The 24,526-nt window shown below is 35.8% G+C and overlaps 1 protein-coding gene across 1 annotated transcript in view; it reads left to right on the top strand.

The window, feature by feature from the left end:
• Positions 1 to 24,526, top strand: part of GUCY1A2 (guanylate cyclase 1 soluble subunit alpha 2) — a 428,505-nt gene that overhangs the window by 276,443 nt on the left and 127,536 nt on the right. Inside the window, exon 6 of the mRNA XM_024115325.1 lies at positions 9,055 to 9,198. Coding sequence (XP_023971093.1) covers positions 9,055 to 9,198 — 144 coding nt within the window. The remainder of the gene's footprint in view (positions 1 to 9,054; positions 9,199 to 24,526) is intronic.

Genomic DNA, 24,526 nt, shown 5'->3' with positions numbered 1-24,526 from the left:
ATTTTTGTTTATATTTTCACTATTCTAGGAGGAGGATCAAAAAAGATCTTGCTGTGATTTATGTCATAGAGTGTTCTGCCTATGTTTTCCTCTAAGAGTTTTATAGTGTCCAGTCTTACATTTAGGTCTTTAATCTATTTTGAGTTTGTTTTTGTGTATGGTGTTAGGGAGTGTTCTAATTTCATTCTTTTACATGTAGCTGTCCAGTTTTCTTAACACCACTTACTGAAGAGGCTGTCTTTTCTCCATTGTATATTCTTACATCCTTTGTCATAGATTAATTCACCATATGTGTGTGGGTTTATCTCTGGGCTTTCTATCCTGTTCCATTGATCTATATTTCTGTTTTTGTGACAGTACCATATTGTCTTCATTTGTAGCTAGTGTAAAGCTACTATACTAGCTTTGTCGTATAATCTGAAGTCAGGGATTCCTCCAGCTCCGTTTTATTCCCTCAAGAATGCTTTGGCTATTCAGGGTATTTTATGTATCCATACAAATTAAAATTTTTTTTCCTACTTCCTTAAACAATGCCATTGGTTATTTGATAGGGATTGCATTGAATCTGTAGATTGCTTTGGGTAGTATGGTCATTTTCACAATGTTTATTCTTCCAGTCCAAGAACATGGTATGTCCCTTCATTTGTTTATATCATCTTTGATTTCTTTCATCAGTGTCTTATAGTTTTCTGCATACAGGTCTTTTACCTCCTTAGGTAGATTTATTCCTACATATTTTATTCTTTTTGTTGCAGTGGTAAATGGGAGTGTTTCCTTAATTTCTCTTTCAGGTTTTTCATCATTAGTGTATAGGAATGCAAGAGATTTCTGCACATTATTTTCTATCTTGCAACTTTACCAAATTCATTGATTAGCTCTAGTAGTTTTCTGGTGGCATCTTTAGGATTTCTATGTATAGTATCATGTCATCTGCAAACAGTGACAGTTTTACTTCTTCTTTTCCAATTTGTGTTATTTTATTTCTTTTTCTTCTCTGATTGCCATAGCTAGGACTTCCAAAACTTTGTTGAATGTTAGTGGTGAGAGTGGACATCCTTGTCTTGTTCCTGATCCTAGAGGAAATGCTTTCAGTTTTTCAACATTGAGAACGATGTTGGCTGTGAGTTTGTCATATAATGTCTTTATTATATTGAGGTAGGTTCCCTCTATGCCCACTTTCTGAAGATTTTTTATCATAAATCGGTGATGAATTTTGTCAAAATCTCTTTATGCATCTATTGAGATAATCATAAGGTTTTTATTCTTCAATTTGTTAAAATGGTGTATCACATTGATTGATTTGCATATATTGAAGAATCCTTGCATCCCTGAGATAAATCCCACTCGATCATGGTGTATGATCCTTTTAATGTGTTGTTGGATTCTATTTCCTAGTATTTTGTTGAGGATTTTTGCATCTATATTCATCAGTGATATTGGTCTGTAATTTTCTTTTTTTGTAGTATCTTTTCCTGGTTTTGGTGTCAGGATGTTGGTGGCCTCGTACAATGAGTTTGGGAGTGTTCCTTCCTCTGAAATTTTTTGGAAGAGTTTGAGAAGGATGGGTGTTAACTCCTCTCTAAATATTTGATAGAATTCGCCTGTGAAGCCATCTAGTCCTGGACTTTTGTTTGTTGGAAGATTTTTAATCACAGTTTCAATTTCAGTGCTTGCAATTGTTCTGTTCATATTTTCTATTTCTTCCTGGTTCAGTCTTGGAAGGCTGTGCTTTTGTCAGATCTTTTCCATTTCTTCCAGGGTGTCCATTTTATTTGCATATAGTTGCTAGTAGTAGTCTCTCATGATCCTTTTCATTTCTGCAGTGTCAGTTGTTACTTATCCTTTTTCATTTCTAATTCTGTTGATTTGAGTCTTCTCCCTGGTTTTCGTCTTGAGTCTGGCTAATGGTTTTTCAATTCTGTTTATCTTCTCAATGAACCTTCTTTTAGTTTATTGATATTTCCTATTGTTTCCTTTATTTCTTTTTCATTTATTTCTGATCTGATCTTTATGATTTCTTTCCTTCTGCTAACTTTGTGTATTTTTTTTCTTCTTTCTCTAATTGCTTTAGGTGTAAGTTTAAGTTGTGTATTTGAGATTTTTCTTATTTCTTGAGGTAGGATTGTATTCCTATAAACTTTCCTCTTGGAACTGCTTTTGCTGCATCCCATAGGTTTCAGATTGTCATGTTTTTGTTGTCATTTGTCTCTAGATATTTTTGGATTTCCTCTTTGATTTCTTCCCTGATCTCTTGTTATTTAGTAATGTATTGTTTAGCCTCCATGTGTTTGTGTTTTTTACTTTTTTTTCATTGTAATTTATTTCTGATCTCATAGCACTGTGTTCAGAGAAAATGCTTGATATGATTTCAGTTTTCTTAAATTTACTGAGTCTTTATTTGTGACCCAATATGTGATCTATCCTGGAGAATGTTTTGTGTGGACTTGAGAAGAAAGTGTAATCTGCTCTTTTTGGGTGGAATGTCCTATAAATATCAAATAAGTCCATCTGGTATAATGTGTTATTTAAAGCTTGTGTTTCTTTATTTATTTTCATTTTGGATGATCTTTCCATTGGTATAAGTGAGGTGTTAAAGTCCTCCACGATTACTGTGTTACTGTCGATTTCCTCTTTTATAGCTGTTAGCATTTGCCTTATGTATTGAGGTGCTCCTATGCTGGCTGCATATATATTTATAATTGTTATATAGTCTTCTTGGATTTATACCTTGATCATGTAGTGTCCTTTCTTGTCTCTTGGAACATTCTTTATTTTATAGCCTATTTTATCTGATATGAGTATTGCTACTCCAGCTTTCTTTTGATTGTCTTTTGCATGGAATACCTTTTTCCATCACCTCACTTTTGGTCTCTTTTTGTCCCTAGGTCTGAAGTGGGTCTCTTGTAGACAGCATATATATGGGTCTTGTTTTTGTATCCATTCAGTGAGCTAGTGTTTTTTGGTTGTAGCATGTAATCCATTTACATTTAAGGTAATTATCAATATGTATGTTCCTATTACCAATTTCTTAAATGTTTTGGGTTTGTTTTTGTAGGTCTTTTTCTTCTCTTGTATTTCCCACTTAGAGAAGTTCCTTTAGCATTTGCTGTAGAACTGTTTTGGTGGTTCTGAATTCTCTTAGTTTTTGCTTGTCTGAAAAGCTATTGATTTTTCCATCAAATCTGAATGAGAACCTTGCTGGGTAGAGTAATCTTGGTTTTCTTTTCTCCCTTTCATCACTTTAAATATGTCGTGCCACTCCCTTCTGGTTTGTAGAGTTTCTGCTGAGAAATCAGCTGTTAATCTTATGGGAGTTCCCTTGTATGTTATTTGTCATTTTTACCTTCCTGCTTTTAATAATTTTTCTTTGCCTTTAATTTTTGTCATTTGATTAATATGTGTTTTGGCATGTTTCTCCTTGGGTTTATCCTGCCTGAGACTCTCTGTGCTTCCTGGCCTTGGGTGGCCATTTTCTTTCCCATGTTCTGGAATTTTTCCACTATAGTCTCTTCAAATATTTTCTCAGGTCTTTCTCTCTCTCCTCTCCTTCTGGGACCCCCATAATATGAATGTGGTGTGTTTAATATTGTCTCAGAGGTCTCTTAGTCTGTCTTCATTTCTTTTTATTCTTTTTTTTTATTCTGTTCCACAGCAGTGATTTTCACCATTCTGTGTTCCAGGTCACTTATCTGTTCTTCTGCCTCAGTTATTCTGCTATTGATTCCTTTTAGTGTATTTTTCATTTCAGTTATTATACTGTTCATCTCTGTTTGTTTGCTCTTTGATTCTTCTAGGTCTTTGTTAAACATTCTTTGCATCTTCTTGATCTTTGCTTCCATTCTTTTTCTGAGGTCCTGCATCATCTTCACTATCATTATTCTGAATATTTTTTTCTGAAAAGTTGCCTATCTCCACTTCATTTAGTTGTTTTCCTGGGGTTTTATCTTGTTCCTTCGTTCGGTATCTAGTCCTCTGCCTTTTCGTTTTTGTCTATCTTTCTTTGAATGTGGTTTTCATTCCACAGGCTGCTGGATTGTTGTTCTTCTGGCTTCTGTTTTCTGCCCTCTGATGGATGAGCCTATTTAAGAGGCTAGTGCAAGCTTCCTGATGGTAGGAACTGGTGGTAGGTATAGATTGGTGTTTCTGTGGTGCATAGAGTTCATTAAAACATTAATCCACTTGTCTGCTGATGGATGGGACTGAGTTCCCTTCCTGCTGATTGTTTGGTCTGGGGCAACACAGTTATGGAGGTTACAGGCTCTTTGGTTGGGCTAATGGCGGACTACAGGTGGTCTCATACCAAGGAGTAATTCCCAGAACTTCTGCTGCCAGTGTCCTTGTCCCTATGGTGAGCCACAGCTCCTCCCTGCCTCTGCAGGAGACCCTCCTACACTAGCAGGTAGGTCTGGTTCAGTCTTTTATGGCATCACTGTTCCTTGCCCCTGGATCCTGATGTGCACACTATTTTGTGTGTGCCCTCCAAGAATGGAGTGTCTGTTTCCTGCAGTCCTCTTGAAGTCTTGCAATACAATCCCACTAGCCTTCAAAGTTTGATTCTCTGGGAATTCCTCCTCCCATTGCCCAACCCCCAGGTTGGGAAGCCTGATGTGGGGCTCAGATCCTTCACTCCAGTGGGTGGACTTCTGTGGTATAATTGTCCTCCAGTTTGTGAGTCGCCCCCCAGTGGTTATGGGATTTGATTTTGTTTTGATTGCACCCCCTCCTACCATATAATTGTGGCTTCTCCTTTGTCTTTAGATGTGGGATACCATTTTTGGTGAGTTCCAGTGTCTTACTGTTGATGACTGTTGAGCACTTATTTGTGATTCCAGTGTTCTTGCAAGAGGGCATGAGCACAAGTCCTTCTACTGTACAATCTTGAACCAATCTAGAGAAGCAGACTTTCTAATTTGTTTCTCCTCTTGATTGTATCCAGATGAAGAGAGGGAGGCTGTCCAGTAAGGTAAACTGTCAGAGTTCTCTGACTGTACTATTTTGCCCTCTTCCCAAACTCCCTTTCACAAGTTCTACAAAGTTTAAAGGAAGATAGTCTAGGACTATGGGATGGAAGGACTGAGGTGGTCATGAGTTTCATGGGGCAGAGATTATTTATTGCCCAGTTGTGTACAGTGTTCTGGTAGAGTAATCCTAGCCCCAGTACCACTTTCACCCTTATTTACAACACACACATTCTTTCCTCCTCACTGTGCCCAAATTTCCAAGAAATTTCCAAGATAATTCTTGAACATTAATCTGGAGGGGAGGGAGAAGAAAACATGGGGATGAGCTTCTATTAGAAAGTATAAATAAATTATTTTAAATAATTAATCTAAAGCTAAAATAAGGTAAATAAAAAGGGTGAATGCATAACTCTAAGACGTTTATTTATACCACCTTTATTTCTTGAATAATGTAGGGAGTTTGATTATAAAGTGTTGAGAAGATATACTGAGATAGATGAATTCTTTAAAATTTGATAAAAGCAGGTATAGTAATATGTGGGACAACAATTGTTACATAATATTTTTAGTATTTAAGCCTCCTTTTTTATGTTCAGAGAAGGATGTAAGGTTTTTCTGACATTTGCATAAGCTCTATCTTTTCCATCTCCAAGTTTAGTTTAGTCATCTTTATTTTTATGTAATGTCGTTTAAGAACAGGTTGGAGATACTGAAAAGAAATGAGATGCACTATTTTAGATGCAACTTTTTGGTCAGTTTTTTGGTAATATGTTTATAATGTCTACTTGTTTAACTTTGTTTTAACTCAAGGAAACAGCCTCAAAAGAAATTTAACTGATATATAATGCTTTCACTTTCCCTGCTCCTTTTGAAGCAAAGTTGACATAATTTTGAAGGGAATCCACTAAAATTTCCATATGTATTCAATTCCGCTAAATTTGTATAGACCTGACATTTAGATGAAGGGAGAGTAGAAAAGAATAGAGCTTTAATGGAAAGCTGCATTACTAAGGTGTTTCATCCAAGATTTTCAGGTTAAGATACTGAATATATGTACAAGGAAAGAAGAACATCTCAAGGATGTATTACTTGGACTTTACAGACATCTAGCTATTTGAAAATTTCTAAGCAATCCCATATTCATTCATGTTCTCATTAGTACTATTCACCAGATATTTCTGACCCTTCTCTGAGCACAAGGTTGGTTGCATTTTCCCATCGCCTTTATGGTAAACATGGTCATGTGACTTGATTTGATGAATGAATCATGAGAAAAAGCCATATACATCACTTCTGGGAGGAAGCTTTAAGAGCTAGTGTATAATCAGAACCTCTTTTCTTCTGACATGGCAACCAGCTTCAGATGAGGAGATCCTATTAGCATTGTCCCTGGAGTGAAGAGATGTGGCACAATGTTTCTCTCCTCTACCCCAATCCCCTAACCCCCATGAATATGCAACATGAATCAGAAAAAAAAACCTTTGCTATTTTAGAGCATTATGATTTGCAGGTTGTATTGTTACTGCAGCATAATCTAGCCTTCCATGATGACAACAACATCTTTTAGAATTTTTTTTTTTTATGTTGGCTGTTTAAGAATAATTGTGAAAATTCCACATCTTAATCTATGGGTTTTTTGCTGTCTGTTTCTTACCTAGCTCTTGATCCTATTGTTTCTGATGGTTAGTCTGGATTTAAATATCTGGAAACTAAATGTTATGTAATCTTACATGGATGCATTTTAATGTGAATTTCTTGTATTTATGTTGTGTACTTAATTTGACTTTATTTTTTTGTCATTTGTTAACATATTGGTCTATCTTCTCCATACTTTTACATTATATATACCTAAGGAGAAAGTACAACATATAACTAACTAATCTTTATATATGCCTGTGGTGCAAATTCTAGAAATACACATTTAGTGGTATTCAATAAATTTTTACTGAAATGATAGTGGAGATAATACTGATGAGAAGTTTGATGATGATAGAGACTCCAAGAAAAGATCATGCTCCAGGAACATGCATGTTCAAAGTGACTGGAGTGCAGTTCAATTTATACAAATAATTTACTGCTTATGTGTTCTAATATTTGAAAATCAGAAGTTAGTTTCAAATTATATAACTAACAGCATTCTAGATGTTTTAACTGTATAGAAATACAAAGTATGAGATAAATCTGAGGTTTAGCAAAAGACATTGTGTTTTTAGGGGGAAATGGTAAATGAGCACATTTCAGACATTTGCTATTTGCTGGTTTTCTTCCTCAGTGAGAGTTTTTTGGTGGAAGTATATTTTAGTATTTAGAACAAAACTTTTGCTGACTCACATTGCATCATCTTTCTGTTCTTACCATACAATTTTAATTTCCACTTTCTGTCCTCAAATAACAGATCCTGAAGTGAAGATTTGGAACTTCATGATAGGTCTGAGTGTATTTGAATCATTTTTGATGCATATTTCCTGATAAGATTCAGATAATCATTGATAATTTTGGCATCTCTAGTTTCATGAGATTCATAAGTGCTGTCATCACATTCCCTAAATTTGTGCTCACAGAATTCAATGCAGAGAAGCCTTTTAATATTAAAGTGTTAGGATTCATTCACATGAAATTTAATTATTGCTGTTAAATCTTAACTAATAGAATATTTTGTAATTCTTGTTATATTTATGATAGAAGCATCTCCAGTAATTTAGAGGCAATTTTTTCCTACCCAGATCTACATGGCACACAGGTCTACATGGTGCTCATAAAATAAATGGGGCAAATGAGCAACTGATTAGAATAACTGTTATTGTAATCATAGTTAAATATTGTTGATTATTTATTCATTTGATAGGTATTTATTAAATAGCTATATTTAAGACACTATCATGAGCACTATGAGTACAGACATTGAAAGGACATGATCCCATTCTTAAAGAGCTCACTTTGTAACTGTGGATACATATTGATTATATATTGATACATATTGATTATAATCTATGATGAATGCTATAATATAGAGGTGTGCTGTTGAAACAGAGTAGAAGAAAGGATTAGTTTTGCTACTAAGAACTAATGGAAGGACCATGGAGTGATTCACAGAAAAAGTGATATTGGAATTGGACATTTAATACAATATTTCATCATTTTTCTCTAATTAAAATATTAGAGCTATTGAACATAATCACCATATCTACCTTGGATAATTAGAAAACTTTCCTCTAGAAATGAGTTGTGCCTAACTTTTATACCATGTTCTATGCTTTGGAATTTTGGAAGTTTTAACACTGGGTAAATATTGAAAATATTTAACAATCACAATAACCATTCAGAATGGTTGCTGACATGGTCTGGAAAAACTCTTGACAGTGCCTGTTAACTCTTTAATTGTAAGATTATGGATGGGTTTCTGTGCATGAATTTCTCATCTCTCAAATATAACCAATACTAGTTTCTTCCATTAAGGATATTTGTGAGGATTAAATGAGATAATGTATGTAAACCAGTTGATGCAATTAATGGTAGAGAGTATGAATTCAAGAAGTGTTATGTGTTATAATTATTAAGAGTAAATAAGAATAGACTAGACAACAAATTACAGATATATCAAAAAGTGTGACACCTGAAACTAACACAACATTGTAAATCAGCTATACTTTAATTTAAAAAAAATAAAAATAAACACTAAAACGTGTGGAGTAATTGGGAAATATTGCAAAAAATTACTTTCCAGTGAAGGTCTACTTGAAGGTTTGAAGGAGTTGAGAGACTGTCTTTGTAAAATGTTATTATTTGGAAAATATCCAGGCAAAGCAGTGACAATTCTATTTTTGTGAGGGATAATTATTTTATATTCTAGTTGTTTCTGATTTCAGTGATCATCTATGGTGTTAATGTTGATGAACAAACAGCTCTGGATTGACATGTTAGTATTTGACTCTGGCTGTTTGCAAACTCTTTTATGATTATACTCTGTTGTCTAATTGCTTGATTTATTGATGTTTTAGTGATATGTTTTCCAGCAACATTTGTGATTGCAGAAAACTATCTCTACTTTGGCTCATTATCATACATTTGCATTTGATTTGTCTGACTGCTGCAGGTGGAAACAATAGGTGATGCATACTGTGTTGCTTCAGGGCTCCACAGAAAAAGCCTCTGCCATGCTAAACCCATTGCTCTGATGGCCCTGAAGATGATGGAACTTTCTGAAGAGGTGCTGACACCTGATGGAAGACCAATTCAGGTAAGCCTCTCAACAGTTTTGTTTGAGTAGTAATGCACCTTTAACTGAAGAAGGCAAGAAATTCCCTTCTGAATTCTACGTACTATAATTTACATATCTAGTTAAGCCAGTTGCTCAAGAAGGAGGGATTACTAGAGATAACTCATAAACCCAGGAAATGAACAAATGGAATATGACCCAAAATAGGAAAAGTTGTGTGGAAGACAAATTACCATGGGGACAAAAAAGAAAAAGAGCTAAAGATTAAACCAAGGAAGGACCCTGCTGTCAGTGACCAATTCACCAATACCAAACAACAGTGATGGTGAGACTCAGTTCTGAGAGATAATCCAAGGAGCAAGAAATACGAAACAAGAAATTGGAGGACCTGAACAACTTCCTGTGGATAGTGTATAGGTGTTCTTATGAAGCCTTAGGCCTCAGTGTTACTTCTGAAATATTTTTTTATGTGTCAGAGCTTGAAGGTTGGAGCCCAAGACTGAGGAAACATCAGAAACTGTGGAAAATGTAGCTCCTCATGTATTGTATTCTTTTTGGTACTGAATGCTGTCTGCAATCTGGGATCTACCTCTGAGAATGGATGAGATCACCTAGCTGTATTTCTGCAAGCACCTGATAGATCCCAGAAATGTTTTTACCATGAATCCTTATAAACCAAATATCTTGTATTTGGCAAAGTAACCTTGAATTCAAGCCAGCATTTTTATAACAGTTCATCCACTATGGGTTAAAAAATACAGAAAAAAGCCTCAATATGTGAATATATTCCTAGTTTGGCACTATGGCAAAGTAGATACTCTGAGTGACCCTTCTGATTAAAATGTATTGTTGAGTAGTTTAGAAATAGCAGCTTTTTGAAAGTCACTAAGCATATCACTGAACTCAGGAAAGAGAGAAATGTGTCAGTCACATTATATATATAGATAGAACAAAATTTAAGTGGTGAATTTAAGTGCTCTGTCATTAACAGTGATAATAGGAAGCACTATTCCTCCATGAAGAAAGTCAGCTTCAATTCCCTCTTCAAAGAATTTCCACAGATAAAGTTCTCTGAAAAATGACTGCCTAATACTAAAAACAAATCAAAATAAAACAATGGGAAAATATCACACACTCACACAGGAAAACAAAGTACTATGGTTTAAGAACCAGTAGAAACAGGAGATGAGAAAAACAGATCTGGAGTTGTCAAATATCACAATTATTGGACACAGAATCAAAATGACAATGCTTAAAATAATTAAAGAAATAAAAGAGAAGCTTCACTACCATGTGTAAAATATATATCTAGTGGAAACCTGCTGTATAGCACAGGGAGCTCAGCTTGGTGTGCTCTGATGACCTAGATGGGTGGGATGGGGTGGGTGTGGGTTGGGGAGGGAGGTCCAGGAGGGAGGGGATATATGTATAAATATAGCTGATTCACTTTGTTGTACAGAAGAAACTATCACAACATTGTAAAGCAATTATACTCCAATTTAAAAAAAATTAAAAACAAGGCTAGAACAACTAGGTTTGAAAATGAAGCAGAGAATTTCTAAGCAATCAACAGAATACCAAAAGAAACAAACAAACAAACAAACAAAAATCAGGCAAACCAAAACAAAAAAGCTCTCAGTGGATGAGTTTAGAAGCAGATTAGATACAGCTGAAGAAAGTTCCCATAAATAAGTCCAGAGAATTAAAAATGGGGAAATAGAATAAAAGAATGTAAAATATGTAGGAGACATTATACATTCAGTTGGAATTATCTCCACATGAAGATAATAGAGGGAATGCAAAAAAAAGGATTTTATTTCTGGAATTATTAAAAGACACTAATCAGTTCTCAGACACAGTAATCCTAAAGAATTCTACAAAAGAGAAATCATAGGAATCCCAAAGTATCCCTTTTTTTTACATTAAGTACATTAAAGTCTTTTTTTATTTTTAAAATAATTCCATTTTAATTTATTTTTTGTGTTTCACTTCATTTGTATTTAATTCCATAGTACATATGTGATTTATATAATGGTACATATATATATATATATTTGAGGTATAGTTGAACAATATTATATTAGTTTCAGGTGTATGACATGGTGATTCAAAATTTTTATAGATTATACTCAATTTATAGTTATTATAAGATATTGGCTATATCCCATGTGCTGTAAAATATATCCTTATAGCTTATAAATTTTATACATAGTAATTTGTACTTCTTAATACCCTACCCCTATCTTGCCCCTCCCTTCTTCCTTCTCCCCACTGGTAACCAGTAGTTTGTTTTCTATATCTGTGAGTCTGTTTCTTTTTTGTTATATTCATTAGTTTGTTTTATTTTTTTAGATTCCACATATAAGTGATAACATACAGTATTTGTCTTTGTCTGACTCATATCACTAAGTATAATACCCTCCAGGTCCATCCATGTTGTAGCAAATGGCAAAATTTCATTCATTTTTATGTCTGAGTAGTATTCTGTAGTATATATATATATATATATAGATATAGATATAGATATAGATATCACATCTTCTTTATCCATTCATCTGTTGACGGACACTTACAATGTTTCCATATCTTGGCAATTGTAAGTAATGCTGCCATGAACATTGGAATGCATGTATCTTTTCAAATAAGGGTTTTTGTTTTCTTCAGCTATATACCCACATGTGTTAGTTCTATTTTTAGTTTTTTGAGGACACTCCAAACTGTTTTACCCAGTAACTACACAAATTCACATTTCCATCAACACTGTACAAGAGTTCCCTTTCCTCCACATCCTCTCCAGCGTTTGTTATTGTGGTCTTTTTGATGATAGCCATTCTGACAGGTGTGAAGTAATATCTCATTGCAGTTTTAACTTGCATTTTTCTCATGTCTAAGGATGTTGGGCATCTTTTCATGTGCCTGTTGGTCATCTGTATATCTTCTTTGGAAAAATATCTGTTCAGGTCTTCTGCACATTTTTTAATTAGGTTGCTTATTTTTTTGACATTGAGTTGTATGAGTTGTTTATATGTTTTGTTTATATATTTTATATATTAATTGCTTATCAATCACATTACTTGCAAATATTTTCTCCCATTCAGTAGGTTTTCTGTTCATTTTGTCCATGGTTTCCTTTGCTGTGCAAAAGTTTTTAACAAAACTAAACATATCTTAATGAGACTTCAGTACTTGAGAGAAAAAGAGAACTTGATAAATGACAGAGGTGACATTCATCAATGGGGAAATAATGGGCTATTCAATAAATGTTTGGGGGCCAATTGGTTATCCATGTAAAAAAAATATATATATATATAACTGCACTTCATGTGTCTGCACATAAGTCAGTTCCACATGGGTAAATGTTATAGGCTACAGAATATAATTATAAATTTATAATTAGGAATTTTAAAAAGCAACTCTGTGTTCTTTATTTATTGATTTTTTTTTGAAATATAATTGACATACAATATGTCAGCTTCAGGTGTACTACATAATGATTTGACATTTGCATGCAATATGATATAATTAGAAATTTGACTTAGAGTAGGGAAGAATTTTTTGGAGACTAAGCAGGTCAGAAACTTTCAAACCATAAAGGAAAATGTGGATAAATTTTACTACATTAAAATTAAAACTTTTCTGTTGTCAAAGAACACCTAAAGAGAATAAAAAGTCAACCACAAACTAGGAGAATATTTTACAATACATATAAACAATAAAAATATCGTTGGTTAACCCCATCAGTATTCAGATTAGATGTATTAATAACACTATGATAAAGTTTTCCCACCTACTAGTTTGGCACAACTTTGAAAGTCTGACAGTGACACTGTTGCTGAGGAGTTAGAATAGCAAGAAATCTCACACAGAGTTGGTGGGAGTATAAATGGTACAATTTACTTGGCATTAACTAGTACAATTTAACTTATGCCTTTCTTAAAACCCAGTAAGCCCTCTCCTAAACGTTTGCTCCAGGGAAGTAGTTGTGCATGTGTAGCAGAAGTCACACACAAGATTATTCACAGAAATACTTTCATAATAGCCTCAAACTGGAGATAACTTAAATATCCATTTAATAATAGAATGTATAAACTGTGATACATTTATACCTCAGTATACCATACAGCTGGGAAAATGAATGACTTCAGGAACTGAACATCAGATGGATGGATGTCAAAAACAATATAGTACAAAAGAAGCAAGTCATGGAGCAATTCTATATAATTATTCCATTTAATTAAATTTCAAAACCAGAAAAATTGAAAAAAAATAATGCTATGTTGAAATATCTACCTTGAAGGAGAAAGTGGAAAGTAAGGAATGATTAATACAAAATTCAAGATGTTGCTTTCTGTAAGAGAAAGTAAAGCAATGATGGGATGAGGGAGCATGCAATAGGGAAGGTGGACATAGGGATTATAGTGAAAAATTATTAATTTTATTACTATTCTTTAATGTACACATATATGTTTACATTTGAAAATTTAAAAACATGGAGAGAGAGTTTTCAAGCTACTCCCACCGGTAGTGAAAACAGGAAAGCAAGGAACAATAAAAATTTTTTTAAATCTAAGTTTAAGTTCCTTAGGACATAATTATTGAATTACTCAAGTGTGTGAATGACACTCCTACAACTGCCAGGAAAAACAAACAAAAGGAATGCTGTCTCAAATCTGAAGCAAACTGCAAAAATACACATTCCAGATGGAATTCATATCACTTCTTAAATTTTCAAGGCTACCAGCTGAGCAGACTTATTATTTGGGATTGTTTTTCTATGTTGGATTTTCTTTTATAGGAGATATAATGCTTATATTGATTCAGCATTGTCAAAGCAAACTTAAATTACCATAGAACCAAACCAGGGAATTGTTTTTTTACAGTGTGCTCATCCATATTTTCATTTGTGGAATATAACATTGGCTGTCTTATTAATTAGTTTTATCAAATAAGAAGAAGAAATATCAATAAAGATTTAATAAGAATGCAGAAAGAGAATTCAAAATAATAAAATCACCTTAATAATTTTAGCTTTGTTTCTAATTTATATTATTTGCAAAGTATGGAATTTTTTTGGCATCTTAATTTGGTTTTCAATTGGCTTCTAACTTGTTACCATGGGAATGTTTCTAAACTTATTGAAAGAATCTTTCATTAAACATGCTTGGTTGTTACAGTAGAGTTGACATGTGATCAGTTGATTGTTTACTTCAAACTAAGTTTTTAGGCTTTTTAATATTTGACTTGCAATAATTGCTGAAAACAAAGGAAAACTCCCCCAAACCTCTCAAATTTTGAAAAATAAATTACTAATTTTATATGGTTTTATAAATCTACGAGGCACCTGTCATGATGGGAAATAGGAACCTGAATTATCAATTATAATTCCTTGCAAATGGTTGATAATGTCCTTGAATCATTAACTGTAAAATTGACTAGGTTAATTTTTTTAATTTTAAAAATTACTAGAGTACTTCACTGGTGGCGCAATGGTTAAGAATCCACCTACCAGGACTTACCTGGTGGCACAGTGGTTGGGAATCTGCCTGCCAATGCAGGGGACATGGGTTCGAGCCCTGGTCTGGGAAGATCCCACGTACCATGGAGCAACTAAGCCCATGCACCACAACTACTGAGCCTGCGCTCTAGAGCCCATGAGCCACAACTACTGAGCCCACGTGCCACAGCTTCTGAAGCCCACACGTCTAGACCCCATGCTCCACAAGGAGAGAAGCCACCACAATGAGAAGCCTGTGCGCTGCAGTGAAGAGTAGCCCCCGTTCTCTGCAACTAGAGAAAGCCCATGCACAGCAACGAAGACCCAAGGCAGCCAAAAATGAATAAATAAAAAATAAATTTATTTTTTAAAGAAAAGAATCTGCCTCCCAGTGCAGGGGACGTGGGTTTGATAGCTGGTCAAGGAAGATCCCACATGCCACAGAGCAAATAAGTTCGTGTGCCACAACTGCTGAGCCTGTGCTCTAGAGCCTGTGAGCCACAACTACTAAGCTCAAGTTCCACAACTTCTGACACCTGTGATTCTAGAGCCTGTGCTCCAAAACAAGAGAAGCCACCGCAATGAGAAGGCTGTGCACTGCAGTGAAGAGTAGCCCCCTCTCTCCGCAACTAGAGAAAGCCTGCGCTCAACAATGAAGACCCAACACAACCAAAATAAATACATAAATAAACAAACAAATAAATAAAATTAATAATAAAATAAAATAAATAAAAATTACCAGAGAATATAGCATTTTACTTATTCAGTTTAAAATACTCAAGCAAATTATTTTTCTATAAGTACTCTATGAAACTCAGAGGCTAGTTCTAGACTGGTTCTATCTAAAAAGTTCTATCTAACTAGTTTGATCTAAAATGCATACAAAAATATGGTCTATTTATACAATAAATTTTGAAAAATCAGCCCAAAGAGGCTTTAATTAAGACTGTTTTTAAAAACAGTGACTAGATTTTAAATATTTTATCAATACTATGTTGATTCTACTGGCTGAGTATATGGAAATGCCAGCAAGATGTCTATTTTTTCCCCTCCCTATAGATACCTGATTTTCATATACCTTAAACAATTGACTATTCAAGAAAAGTCATCAGATTTATATTCTCTCCTTTTTGTTTGAGGTACTTATATTGTGGTTTCACTAGAAAATTGTATAATTTTCTGCTGTTCTTTAATTTTGTGAACCTAATCTTACTGAAATATTTTGAATAGAGTTTTTAGTGCTGAAAGTCTTAACTTTTACTAATAGTTTAAATACTCTTTGAGTAAAATAACAAAATGTTTATTACTGCCTGTGCTTTATGCTTTAAAAAGTCGTGTTGCTAGGGAAAGAGAAGCTGGGTTGAGGACTGTCTAGAGAATGTGATTAAACATATATTAGAAATACAAGTAGCATTTTCATGATTTAAGGGTTTTGAAGAAGTTTGAGTTAATGTGTCCAAATATCTAAGTTACTTTTGGACCTCAGTTTTAAAAAAAAATATTTTGTTGAGTATCATTAATAGGCAGACAAATTCAAATTATCTTTATTTGTTCAAAGAATAGTGCATTTTATATAAAGAGGCAATTATAAAGTGATTGTAAAATAGAGTTAAAAACAACGTGTAATCAGGTTTTAATACTAATGTGGTTAACAATCTCAATTGCAAATCAGGGAAATGCTATGAATTTCTTCTAACTGCCTAGCACAAAGGCAGGAATATTAATTTACAATTTATGTGTACTGTAATACATTAAATTCTAACTTCTCAAGCTTCAATTTAGCCTTCTGATGAGCTTATAAGATTTTTTGAGATGATGAAATAATTATTCTGCAATTAATTTTTAAATAGTTGTTATTTACAAAGAAAACCTCATATTGTTATTTTAATATTTGGAGGGATTTGCTCTTTGCAAATATTGCAATATTTAACCCCATGAGATTGCAGCCCAAGATTGTATTTAGAGAAAAGAAAATCTAATTATTTGATAACCTGATTAATTCTCTATGATTCTTTGATAGTTGTTTGTTTATACAATTATAATTAGTACTTTTCATCTTGAAGTGTGTATACTCATTTGAAATGTTCTACCTCTAGAATTTATATCTAAGGAGAAAAACCTATGAGATCAGAAAGAACTACATAGGCATTATATGAAATCACAATTAAGATACTGAACTCAGTTACCCTCATTTCTCATGTTTATCCAACAGACACATTTGAAATTACTTTTCATATCCTAGATAATGCATATAGTGACAGTTTTAGTAAACCATTGTTTTATTGTAGCAATAATACACAAAAATACTCCATAATACTACTGGTAAACTTTATGGCCAAATATGTTTTTAATAGATCTATACTGTATAGTGAATTTATTCAGTACTAGAAATGTGTTTGTGTTTTTAAAAAAGAATATGTTTAAATTATTTTTCACTAAGAGTTTACCAGTAGATAAGATGATAACAGATTCTCTTCTGTAGTTTGCCTCTGTTTAATTATCAGAGCTTGAGTCTTATATACTCTCTTCAGATCTATCTTCTAACTCACTAATACCTCAGCTGGTTATGAAAATCATTTGTTAAACCCATCCACTTAATACTTAATGTTGATTATAGCAGTTTATAGCTTTTTTAAAATATAAATTTATTTATTTATTTATTTTTAGCTGTGTTAGGTCTTCATTGCTGCACGTGGGCTTTCTCTAGTTGCAGTGAGTGGGGACTACTCTTTGTCGGGGTGCACGGGCTTCTCATTGTGGTGGTGTCTCTTGTTGTGGAGCACAGGCTCTAGGCACATGGGCTTCAGTAGTTGTGGTACATGGGCTCTGTAGTTGTGGCTCACAGGCACTAGAGCACAGGCTCAGTAGTTGTGGCACATGGGCTCAGTTGCTCCACAGCATGTGGGATCTTCCCAGACTAGGGCTCAAACCCATGTCCTCTGCATTGGCAGACAGATTCTTAACCACTCTGCCACCAGGGAAGTCCTATAGCTATTTTTAAAATTTCCATTTATCTGAAAAGATTTTTATATTGTTTTTATTTATGTCCTTGAATATATCAGCCATAATTAATTTAAACTCTTTGCTTGATAAATTCATTCTCTAGAGCTTCTGTGGTCTATTACACTGTCTGTTCTTTCAGTTATTATTTAGTCATGTTACTTGTCTCCTGTGTGCCTATTTATTATTTTTTTTTGTTTGGGTTCTGGAGATTGTATATAAAAAAATATAAAAATAACTTTAGACCTAGAATGATATTACCCTCCTGTAGTGAAATTTTATGTGTGCTTCTGGTGGGAATGATTGATAGGAGCTCTAGCAATCAAGAATCAGATGATTTAACACTGAGTTTAAGTCTCTCTGAGGACCAATTTACTTCTGATTCACCTGATGTTTTTGGAATTACTTATACCTGTGGTGTTGCTGGTCACAGTCTCGTCTCAAAGTATAGAGGTTTTTATTAAGGCCTTCCCCTTGGCAATCCTTGGACTCCAATTTTTGTTCCCATTGTCAAAAGCACTGCTCAGTTTCTCAACCTCTCAGTCACTTCTGAGGTCAGAAGATGCCATAATGGAAAAGCACTCTCAAATTTAGTGCTCACCTCAGCTCAGGCTCATCTCCCCCAATCTTTTTTTTATTTTCTTGTGAGTTGACCTACAGAGGGCTTTGTTCAAATTATGCAATATGCTCTTACTAAAACCAAGCAGAGCCCTATGTAAAAAAGCAGGACCCTATGAGGACTTCTGGGGACAGACCCCTCCCCCATATCTTCTGCTTTAGCTCCTCTCTGAAATACCTAGATGACAATATCTTATGCACATCTCCTGAGTTGTTTTACAGATGATAAAATCCCCTATAGATGGAAGACATTAACTATTTGGTGACCAGGAGTACATAGCCCTCAGGCTTACTGGAGCTTAAGGATTGATAATTTAAATCCTGTAGAACTGCACTGTTACCTCACAATCAGAGAATTTTGTGTGAGCTAATCACATACCCTGTGACTCCTCTCCCTCACCCACCCTTTAAAAGTGTTTCTCTGAAACCCATCTGCGAGTTCAAGTGTTGTGAGAACTAGCTGTCCTGGACTACTCGCTTGGTACCCTGTGATAAAGCTGCACTTTCCTTCACCACAACCCGGTGTCAGTAGATTGACTTTACTGCATGCAGGCAAGGGGACCCAAGTTTGGTTTGACAACACCTTCAGGACCTTCCCAGGAACAGAACCCCCACCCCCACACACACACCCTGCCTCTTGTTTATAGAAAACATTTAGTCTCCTAGGCTTTCCCTGAATTCTAAAGAGCAAATTTAGTCAGAGAAGTAAAAAACTGCAGAAACAAAGGAAAACAGTCAGGCAAGACAAAATAATAATAGTTTAGCCATCAAATAAAGTCAAGGACCTTTAGTTCCTCCTCAAGGGCTATTGATAATATCTTGAGACATATTCTAGAGTTGTTTTGCAGATACTAAAACTCCCACCCGGTGGAAGAATTTAAGTGCACGCTGACCACCAGTACGTAGACCCCAGACCTGTTGGGGCCAGAAAACAGATCATTGAGATTCCTGAAATATCACCCTATTACCTCAACATCAACCAATCAGAGAATTTTGCACAAACTGATCACATACCCCAGGACCCTCACAATGTCTTTTAAAACCCTGCCCCAGAAGTCATTGAGGAGTTTGTCTTTTGAGCATTAGCTGCATGCTCTCCTTGCTTGGCATCTTACAATAAAAGCTGTACTTTCCTTCACCACAACCTAGTGTCAATAGATTGCTTTTGCTGAACATTGGGCAAATAGACCCAAGTTTGGTTTGGTAACATTACTAGAAATGCAATTTCAAAATGATGTATATTTTTTATGAGTTTTATCTTACTAAGTAGATTCATTCTCACTAATCTACATTTATGCCTATTTTCAACCCAAGTCACAGATCAAATTATCTTTAAACAGAAAAGACAAAAATATCTTAACTGCATTGAAACTATCTACTGCAGAATATTGATCAATAACATCAATTGAAGCACTTAACCATATGCCAGGCAGTCACTGTACCAAGTGCTTTCCATGTAAAAACTCTTAAATTTCACAATAATTCTATGAAGGAAGTATTGCTATTATTTTCATTTTAACAAGTGAAGAGGACACAGAGAAGATGGCAGAAGAGTAAGACGCAGAGAACACCTTCCTCCCCACAGGTACATCAGAAATACATCTACACGTGGAACTGCTCCTACAGAACACCCACTGAACGCTGGCAGAAGACCTCACACCTTCCAAAAGGCAAGAAACTCCCCACGTACCTGGGTAGGGCAAAAGAAAAAAGAATAAACAGAGACAAAAAAATAGGGACAAGACCTGCACCAGTGGGAGGGAGCTGTGAAGGAGGAAATGTTTCCACACACAAGAAGCTCCTTCATGGGCGGAGACTGCGGGTGGCAGAGGGGGAAGCTTCGGAGCCACGGAGGAGAGCACAGTAACAGGGTGTGGAGGGCAAAGCGGAGAGATTCCCGCACGGAGGATTGGTGGAGGATCAGTGCCGACTGGAACTCACCAGCCCGAGAGGATTGTCTGCTCACCCTCCGGGATGGGCAGGGGCTGGGAGCTGAGGCTCGGGCTTCAGTCGGATCATAGGGAGAGGTCTGGGGGCATGAACACAGCCTGAAGAGGTTAGTGCACACCGGCTAGCCGAGAGGGAGTCCGGGACAAGTCTGGAGCTGCCAGAAGAGGCAAGAGACTTTTTCTTCCCTCTTTGCTTCCTGGTGCTCAAGGAGAGGGCATTAAGCTGGTGAAGAGACAAGAGATTTTTTCTTGCCTCTTTGTTTCCCGGTGCATGAGGAGAGGGGATTAAGCGTGCCATTTCAAGGAGCTCCAGAAACGGGCACGAGCCACGGCTATGAGCGCGGACACCAGAGACGGGCATGAGACTCTAAGGCTGCTGCTGCCACCACCAAGAAGCCCGTGTGTGAGCACAGGTCACTCTCCACACCTCCCCTCCCGGGAGCCTGTGCAGCCAACCACTGCCAGGGTCCCGTGATCCACAGAAAACTTCCCTGGGGGAACAAACGGCACGCCTCAGGCAGGTGCAAGGTCACCTGGCCTCTGCCACCGAAGGCTCGCCCTGAATCCATAGCCCTCCCTGCTCCCGGGCTGAGTGAGCCAAAGACCCCGAATCAGCTGCTCCTTTAACCCTGTCCTGTCTGAGAGAAGAGCACACGCCCTCTCGCCCTCAGGTGACCAACATGCAGAGGTGGGGCCAAATCCAAAGCTGAACCCCTGGAGCTGTGCAAACAAAGACGAGAAAGTGAAATGTCTCCCAGCAGCCTCAGAAGCAGCAGATTAAAGCTCCAGAATCAACTTGATGTACCCTGCATCTGTGGAATACCTGAATAGACAACGAATCATCCCAATTTGAGGAGGTGGACTTTGAGAGCAAGATACATTATTTTTTTCTGCTTTTACTCTTTTTCAGAGTGTGTACATGTATGCTTCTGTGTGAGATTTTGTCTGTATAGCTTTGCTTTCACCACTTGTCCTAGGGTTCTGACTGTCCTGTTTTTGTATTTTTTTTTTTTTTACTTTTAAAAATTTTTGTTAATAATTACTTTTTATTTTAATAACTTTATCTTATTTTATCCTACTTTATTTTATCCTCTTTCTTCCTTCCTTTCTTTCTTTCTTTCTTTCTTTCTTTCTTTCTTTCTTTTCTTTCTTTCTTTCTTTCTCTCTTTCTTTCTCTCTTTCTTTCTTTCTACTTTTCCCTCTTTTATTCTGAGCCGTGTGGATTAAAGGCTCTTGGTGCTCCAGCCAGGCATCAGGGCTGTGTATCTGAGGTGGGAGAACCAACTTCAGGACACTGGTCCACAAGAGACCTCTGAGCTCAACGTAATATCAAATGGCAAAAATCTCCCAGAGATATCTATCTCAACACCAAGACACAGTTTCACTCAATGACCAGCAAGCTATAGTGCTGGACACCCTATGCCAAACAACTAGCAACACAGGAACACAGACAGATCTATTAGCAGAGATGCTGCCTAAAATCATAATAAGGCTACAGACACCCCAAAACACAACACCAGAAGTGGACCTGCCTACCAGAAAGACAGGACCCAGCCTCATCCACCAGAACACACGCACTAGTCCTCTCAACCAGGAAACCTACTCAAGACACTGAACCAACGTTAGCCACTGGAGACAGACACCAAAAACAACGGGATCTATGAACCTGCAGCCTGCAAAAAGAGACCCCAAACACAGTAAGATAAACAAACTGAAAAGAAAGAAAAACATACAGCAGATGAAGGAGCAAGGTAAAAACCCACCAGACCTGACAAATGAAGAGAAAATAGGCAGTCTACCTGAAAAAGAATTCAGAATAATGATAGTAAAGATGATCCAAAATCTTGGAAATAGAATAGAAAAAATGCAAGAAACATTTAACGTTAATCAAGTCCAGGAAGGACAGAGAGTCCCATAAAGGATAAATCCAGGGAGAAACACACAAAAGACACTTATTAATCAAACTGTCAAAAATTAAATACAAAGAAAACATATGAAAAGCAGCAAGGGAAAAACAACAAATAACATACAAGGGAATCCCCATAATGGTAACAGCTGATCTTCCAGTAGAAACTCTGCAAGCCAGAAGGGAGTGGCAGGACATATTTAAAGTGATGAAGGAGAAAAACCTGCAACCAAGATTACTCTACCCAGCAAGGATCTCATTCAGATTTCCTACAACCAAGATTACTCTATCCAGCAAGGATCTCATTCAGATTTGATGGAGAAATTAAAACCTTTACAGACAAGCAAAAGCTGAGAGAGTTCAGCACCACCAAACCAGCTTTACAACAAATGCTAAAGGACCTTCTCTAGGCAATAAACACAAGAGAAGGAAATGACCTACAAGAACAAATCTGAAACAATTAAGAATATAGTAATAGGAACATTCATATGAATAATTACTTTAAATGTAAAGGGATTAAATGCTCCCATGAAAAGACACAGACTGGCTGAATGGATACAAAAACAAGACACATATATACGCTGTCTACAAGAGACCCACTTCAGACTTAGGGACACATACAGACTGAAAGTGAGAGGATGGAAAAAGATATTCCATGCAAATGGAAATCAGAAGAAAGCTGGAGTAGCAATTCTCATATCAGACAGAATAAACTTTAAAATAAAGACTATTACAAGAGACAAAGAAGGACACTACATAATGATCAAGTGATCGATCCATGAAGAAGATGTAACAATTGTAAATATTCATGCACCCAACATAGGAGCACCTCAATATATAAGGCAAATATTAGGAGCCATAAAAGGGGAAATTGACAGTAACACAATCATAGTAGGGGACTTTAACACCCCACTTTCACCAATGGACAGATCACCCAAAATGAAAATAAATAAGGAAACACAAGCTTTAAATGATACATTACACAAGATGGACTTAATTGATATTTATAGGACATTCCATCCAAAAACAACAGAATACACATTTTTCTCAAGTGCTCATGGAACATTCTCCAGGATAGATCATATATTGGGTCAAACATCTAGCCTTGGCAAATTTAAGAAAATTGAAATCGTATCAAGTATCTTTTCGGCCACAACGTTCTGAGACTAGATATCAATTACAGGAAAAGATGTGTAAAAAATACAAACACATGGAGGCTAAACAATACACTACTTAATAACGAAGTGATCACTGAAGAAATCAAAGAGGAAATCAAAAAATACTTAGAAACAAATGACAATGGAGACATGACGACCCAAAACCTATGGGACGGAGCAAAAGCAGTTCTAAGAGGGAAGTTTATAGCAATACAATCCTACCTTAAGAAACAGGAAACATCTCGAATAAACAACCAAACCTTGCACCTAAAGCAATTAGAGAAAGAAGAACAAAAAACCCCACAAATTTAGCAGAAGGAAAGTAATTAAAAAAGATCAGATCAGAAATAAATGAAAAAGAAATGAAGGAAATGATAGCAAAATTCAATAAAACTAAAAGCTGGTTTCTTGAGAAGATAAACAGAATTGATAAACCATTAGCCAGAACCATCAAGAAAAAAAGGGAGACGATTCAAATCAATAGAATTAGAAATGAAAAAGGAGAAGTAAGAACTGACACTGCAGAAATACAAAAGATTATGAGAGATTACTACAAGCAACTCTATGCCAATAAAATGGACAACCTGGAAGAAATGGACAAATTCTTAGAAATGCACAACCTGCTGAGACTGAACCAGGACGAAACAGAAAATATGAACAGACCAATCACAAGCACTGAAATTGAAACTGTGATTAAAAATCTTCCAACAAACAAAAGCCCAGGACCAGATGGCTTCACAAGTGAATTCTATCAAACATTTAGAGAAGAGCTAAGACTTATCCTTCTCAAACTCTTCCACAAGATAGCAGAGGGAGGAACACCCCCAAACTCATTCTATGAGGCCACCATTGCCCTGAAACCAAAACAAGACAAAGATGTCACAAAGAGAGAAAACTACAGGTCAATATCTCTGATGAACATAGATGCAAACATCCTCAACAAAATACTAGCAAACAGTATCCAACAGCACATTAAAAGGATCATACACCATGATCAAGTGGGGTTTATTCCAGGAATGCAAGGATTCTTCAATATATGCAAATCAATCAACGTGATACACCATAACAAAAAACTGAAAAGAAAAACCATATGATCATCGCAATAAATGCAGAGAAAGCTTTTGACAAAATTCAACGCTCATTTATGATAAAAACCCTGCAGAAAGTAGGCATAGAGGGAAATTTCCTCAACATAATAAAGGCCATATATGACAAACCCTCAGGC

This window comes from Physeter macrocephalus, chromosome 16, assembly GCF_002837175.3.
Source record: "Physeter macrocephalus isolate SW-GA chromosome 16, ASM283717v5, whole genome shotgun sequence".
NCBI lineage: Eukaryota > Metazoa > Chordata > Mammalia > Artiodactyla > Physeteridae > Physeter > Physeter macrocephalus.
This window is presented reverse-complemented; position numbering and strand designations above follow the sequence as displayed.